General features: G+C 39.9%; 1 protein-coding gene across 1 annotated transcript; it reads left to right on the forward strand.

Moving 5' to 3' along the window:
* The first annotated feature begins 30 nt into the window (after positions 1-30).
* Positions 31-5,355, forward strand: bcas2 (BCAS2 pre-mRNA processing factor). The gene is made up of 8 exons (XM_048240494.1): positions 31-110; positions 600-881; positions 1,301-1,393; positions 1,508-1,578; positions 1,914-2,075; positions 2,260-2,310; positions 2,480-2,560; positions 4,844-5,355. Exons 2-8 carry the CDS (start codon positions 789-791, stop codon positions 4,968-4,970), a joined length of 678 nt encoding a protein of 225 aa, XP_048096451.1. The 5' UTR covers positions 31-110; positions 600-788; the 3' UTR covers positions 4,971-5,355.
* Positions 5,356-6,579: the final 1,224 nt, after the last annotated feature.

The raw sequence follows: 6,579 nt of genomic DNA on the forward strand, positions 1-6,579 counted from the left end.
CGAAGAAATCCGGATGTGACTCGGCGGAAGGCCTCGAAAATGTAGTAAGAATGTAGTTTCTAAGACGATTGCAAAACGGACTCCGACTTGGCTTTGTTGCTGCTGAAATTGTAAGTAGCCTACCCTTGGGTGAACTTCGTTTTTGTAATGTGGTTTGATAGTCTCTTGAACAGTGTGTTTGCTCGACCGTTTTATTTTGAGCCCTATATGTGTTTAGCTTGGTTTCTTGATGGCTAGCTCGCTAGCTAGTGGGGGTTGGCGCATGGTTTAGCCAAAGATCCTTAATATAGCAGTCACTTGCTACCGAAGCTGCAGGGGGAGCTATGTCGTGAAAAATGCGAGCCAAAATCAGGCGAAAACCCAGAAACAGCGAAGGAATAACCAGACTTGCATAGGGCTTCTTTAAATAACACCCTGTTTATGAATAAACATGTAGATGGTATATGTGAGCAGTGCACAAGGCACAATGTCAAAAGTACCATGTAGAGAGGCAAAGATTTATTGCTCAGGTAGAGGCCAATAAAGTTGTTTTTGAACTTAGAAATATCTTACAGAGAAATACAGGAAATATTTTTCTTTTCTTTGTTTTCTTTTTTAAGGGATACAGGACTCTTAAAAAGAGTCTAATTTAAAGGTAATCAGCAACTCCTGTTCCACAGTCCAGTCCAGCGGTGGCGGTAATACACCAAGCAGTTGTCAACCGCCAATAAAAATAGAAGAAGAAGAAGAAGACGAAGAAGAAGAAGGAATTGCGCATGCGTGCTGAAATATTTAGTTAGTGTTGAAAAATGGCCGGAACTTTTGCGGTGGCCGGAGAGGTCTTTGTAGACGCTTTACCTTATTTTGATCAGGGATACGATGGTGCAGGTATCAGAGAGGCGGTAAGTATTAATCAGATGCTTTGTCCCACTTCCATTTTCTTCGATAAATGAGCCATAAAGTTCCGAAAGAATCAATGAAAATGTCCATGCGTTAGTTAGCATCCCTCTGAGCCTGATCCGTGCTGATTTGTTAGTTTGTTAATACCTGTATTTGAGTATATGCGTATTTCTATATGAAGGTGTATGTGTCTGTTGTTGCCTGGCAGTGTTAATTTTAGTGTTTGCTTACGTATCTTCTCAAGCGTGTTAATTATCATTGTCTTACGTTCCTTAGCAAACCGTTAGCTTTCGTTGCATGTCTGTGCAAGCACGAAGTGGAGACTTTTTTTTTTTAAGGACTGTGGCCTAAGTTAATTGGGCGATCGTATTGGCAATGCTACAGGGAGGTTAAGTAACGAGCATCTTTCTGTTAACGTTAGGCTGCTGCGTTGGTGGAAGAGGAGACAAGAAGATACCGACCTACCAAAAACTACTTGAGTTACCTTCCGACGCCTGATTTTTCTGCTTTCGAAGTAAGTTACGCTTTGCTAAATGCAAAAGTTCTACAACATGGTGCAAATACCTGACTTACTTATGCCCATCTTATCATTATCAATGCAATCTTTATTCAATTCTTTCTTGTGCAGACGGAGATCATGCGCAATGAGTTTGAGAGACTTGCAGCTCGTCAGCCTATGGAACTTCTGAGCATGAAAAGGTAACGTTAGCTGAGGAAAAGCACATCGCAGTATCGACAGTGAATATCAATTTGATTCCGGTTATTTCTATTATAAACACAGCATTGTATTCTACGGAGCCCCTATGTGCGCACGTGGAAGTTTCATGTGAAAAGGTTTTGGGTGCGCACACGAAACTTTCATGTGCTCACGTGAAACTTTCATGCACACATGAAAGTTTCACGTACGCACATGAAAGTTTCAGGTGAGCACATGAAACTAAACTTTAGATTTGTTTTGCTCATGTCCCCTTAGGGGCTCCGTAGTATTCTGTATTGACTTTTTTTTTTTTGCATCCATTTGTGCACTTTCACAGATATGAACTTCCAGCTCCTTCATCTGGACAGAAGAATGACATCACTGCTTGGCAGGAATGTGTCAATAACTCCATGGCCCAGCTAGAGCATCAGGCTGTTCGTATTGAGAACCTAGACCTCATGGGACAGTATGGAACAAATGGCTGGAAGGCTTATAATGAGTGAGTGCCTTGCCGTTGATCTACACATCCCTTCTCTTGAAATATCCTTTATATTTTTGTTACACCACTAACATTAGATGTTATCCAGTGTAATCTGTATAGAATGCAACCTGATTTGTCTCTGGATTGTTCCTTGAGCTGCGAAAGACTGTGTTACATCTCCCATCTTATTTATAATTTACAGCAACCTGGCCTTTATGATTGAATCTGCTCAGAAGGAGTTACAGAAATTAAGGTAAAAAAAAAAAAAAAAAAAAAACATAAAATTCTTGTTTTCCCCTGTCCAAGAGCTCCCAACATACTTTTGGATATACCTTATACACAAAACTACCAGTCACCTGTTTTCAAAAACTTTTGGATATGTTTAGTACAGCACAATTAATTTGTATTTCTAATCACCCCAGAAAACAGATACAGGATCTCAATTGGCAAAGGAAGAATGACCAGCTTGCTGGAGGAGCTAAACTCAGAGAACTGGAGTCAAAGTGAGTGCTCCTTATGAAACATATACTGTACACAAAACAAAGTCATGTTAAGGGAAGGTCACACCAAGAATGATCACGGTAAAAAATTATCGCTCTAACTTATATGAATGACAACATCCAGACACAAACTATAACAATGACAACATGACGAATGATATCATTGGGGATCACTTTCAGAGTGATTCTGAGAATGATGACTGACAGCCAGTCAGAATCCATCGAAATTTAGCCATCACATTCTTCAACTCAGGGAGAGACTTTCCTTATCGTTGGTCAGTGTGGCCGCTTTTATTATGACCGGCGCGCAGGTTTAGTCAGATTTTTTTTCTTTTTTCGCATGCCCAAATTTCTGTCAATGATTCCAGGGACACTGAAAGACCGGGGTACACGAAACTTGGTGGGCATGTAACCCCACATGGATAGCATGGAACCATCGTTTTTCGTTTTGATCTGTAGCCCCCGAAAGGAGGTAGGGCGAACACAGTTTACAGTTTTCTGTGAATATCTGAAAACCGTAGGGTTTAGGAGGACCAATTTTTTGTATGTTGATCTCAAGGGGCCATGTCAACCCATTCCATAACCACTCATTTCATGTATAGCGCCACCTAGTTAAACACAAAAAGTAAAATGAGGTGTTGTAATTGAAGGTATCTGTGACCTAACATAGTCAAAACTGCACGAAATTGGAAGTGTAGGATCATTATGACACCCTCTGTATGCACGCCAAGTTTTGTGGAATTCTCTTCATGGGGGGCCACACAATAAATTAATTTGTTACTATACACCAACTGGCCTGTAGGTGGCCGGAGACAGTTTTCTGTGAATATCTCGAGAACTGTAGGGCCTAGGAGGTCCACCTTTTTTATGTATGTTGGTCTTAAGGGGGCATGTCAACCCATCCCATTACCACTTATTTTTATGTATGGCCACCTAGTAAAAAATTAGGTGTTTTTCATCACAATATCTCTGGCTGACAAGGTCAAAACTGCACGAAATTAAAAGTGTAGGATCATTGACACCCTCCGAATGCTCCACCCTCCAAGTTTTGTGTACTTTCGTTCATGGGGGGCCTTATAATAAAATAATTTATGTGTACATTTAGTGACGTACACAAACAAGGATTCCCGGGACACTGAAAGACCGGGGTACACAAAACTTGGTGGGCATGTACCCCCACATGCATAGCATGGAACCGCCATTTTTCGTTTTGATCTGTAGCCCCCCTGCTGGACTGGACCCCCCGAAAGGAGGGTAGGGCAGACACAGTTCTCTGTGAATATCTTGAGAACTGTAGGGCCTAGGATGACCATTTTTTCCATTATGTTTTGCCTCCAGGGTCATGTTAACCCATTTCATGTATGTGCACAAACAGGCACACACACACACATACATTCACAGTAATCATACGTATGACACATACTCACACAGTAGACATATGTACGCTTGCATGCACAGGCACATACGCAGGCACACACACACACACTCTCACACACACCTACACACAACATAAACATAACACAATCAAGAATTTCTCAGAATTATGAACAGGCAAGATGGAGGTGGGGTTGTATAAAATTAATTTTACATGTTAAATCTATGAACTAATCATGTTTTGGTACTTGTTGTCTAGCAGATACCAGTGAGAATTGAGTGTGGATAATGCAATTTAGTGAGACAGTTAGAATCGTATAGGCCTTTCAGCGTGATTTATTTTTGTGGAAAAAATGTGCTGGACTGGGCGGCGGTCATATTTTGTACCGCTCTGCGCTACATCTAGTTGTTGTTATTGCACCTGTTAAACTCGCATGGACGAAGAAGTCTGGGATGCAGATGTTCTGCTCTTCACACTTTTGTCCTCTGCCTTCGAGTGGGTACCCCAGAGCTAACTTGCAGTGCAACTTGCCATAGATAGCTTCCAGATCTTCTTATATGGGCAAAGAGGGCAGCTTTGGGTAATTTTTGTAGGTAAGCTTCAGAGGTCTGTTGGTATCAATGGCCTCCTTGCCAGACTGACTTGCAGAGCAAATTCAAATTTGCTAACTGGTTCGTCTGGGTTATCCCAGGCTAAATGGGTTGAACTGTACACTCACTTTGCCCTGTGAAGAATTGCAACCTGAACAGTTAAACTGCATTTTCATTTGATATACTGACCATTTTTTGCTGAAACTAAACCCATTTGTACAAACAGACGAAACCACAACAAAAAGAAGTACAGCCTTGATTAATAATGTGCATTCAAAAAGTCCCTGCCAAATGATTAAATGTGTTGTCTTCATCACACAGTTGGGTGTCTTTGGTGAGTAAAAACTATGAGATCGAGCGGGCCATCGTGCAGCTGGAGAACGAGTTGGGGCAGCTAAAACAACAGCAGGGAGATGAAAACAAGGAGAACATTCGGCAGGATTACTAAACCATCCGGGGAGTATGGAGGATCTAGAGACTCGCATATTCACTGGGATGGCCATCAGCAAACTCATACCTATTTAAGCACAGGAAGGACTAAGATGTACCTTTTGTAAAGGTCACTGAACTTGGCCAAGGCCGGTTTTTCATTGAGCTTTTGTAAGGTATGACTGCCCAGTTGTACAATTTTGTTGTCTACTGAAGACCATACTGATTATCCAGAGGTTTCAAGACACAAATATGAAGTTAATTTGTGGATATAATGATTAACTGTAAAAGTCAGACTGGTTTTGGTCTTGTAAAAAAAGTTATTTCTTCCTTTCTTTTCTTTTAAGTATGTGTAATGGTTTAATTTTTTACATATTTACAATAAAAGTATGATGCTCAATTGATCCGACTTGACCCTGACCCTTTCATTTTAACACATGAGGGACTGCTGTTTTATTTTAAAATCTGCTTAATTATTATAGAGAAACTTCTTCCTTTTTTTTTTTATGACTGTCTGTCGTTAACATGTCCTTATGGAAAGATAACTTGACAAGAGTGGTGATTTATTGTGATATCACGGGAGAGGGAAAGATTGGGATATATTCATTCATTCATTCATTCAACCTTTATTTATTTGAGGTTCATTGAAGGGTAGTCCATTTTTATTGAAGCTGAGATTAAAGTAACAAAGAAAGAACAAAAGAAATAGTATCATAAAAATATAGGCCTACAAATAAAATAAAATTAATGATATACATACACAAAGAATTGTAGAGGAGGAAGGACAAATTAAAATACATAAAATAATACTAATAAAATAAAATGGCATTTAATTATAACCGGTACAAATTGACATAGGAAGGTTTGTGATTACAGATCTGAATTGACCATAGGAAAGTAGAGTTCATTTTTACAATACATTGTATTCAATAATATGTTCCCTTGGGTCTTGTCATTGACTGAGTTTTTTGTTTTATATATAATTCATATAACGATGAAAAACAAAAATATATCTTACACTTCAAATGAATCAATATTGACACACTCTAGCTTTCCTTGTTCCTAACTTCCATGAATTTCTCTCTGATGGTTTGTCCATCTTGAGCAACCAACTATCAACAATTCTTGAGAACACCGTCTTTGCAACCTGCCATTCATATGGGCGCGTTTACACGTATCTAGATATTTGTATAAACGCATACTTGTGGCTCTTTCGTTTACACGTAAACGGAGATTTATCTCCTTCAAACGCATACTTTTACAAACGCACTCCAAAGTGAAGATTAATAAGCTGCTTTCAGACACGTCCTCTGCGGTATATTTCGGGTGATTCAGATATGATGCTAATATGCGGACATTAGCCACTTTCCCACCAAGTAGTTACAGGAACGTACCGGTAGTTATTATAGGAACAGTCCACTTCTAAAGAGTTCTAACTACTCTCCCCCAAAACCGTAGCCTAGAAATCTAGACGCGCCCCTAGCGGCAGCCAGGGCTAGTCTAGCAACTCTCCGTTGGCTTGTGAGCTCCAGAAATCGAAACTTAATCAGGCCAATGAAATTGTGTATAGAGTCGTTAGGTGGGCTTAACATAATGATTGATGGCAGAGTTGCAACAGTTTGACTTGA

Source organism: Alosa alosa, chromosome 4 (assembly GCF_017589495.1).
Source record: "Alosa alosa isolate M-15738 ecotype Scorff River chromosome 4, AALO_Geno_1.1, whole genome shotgun sequence".
NCBI lineage: Eukaryota > Metazoa > Chordata > Actinopteri > Clupeiformes > Clupeidae > Alosa > Alosa alosa.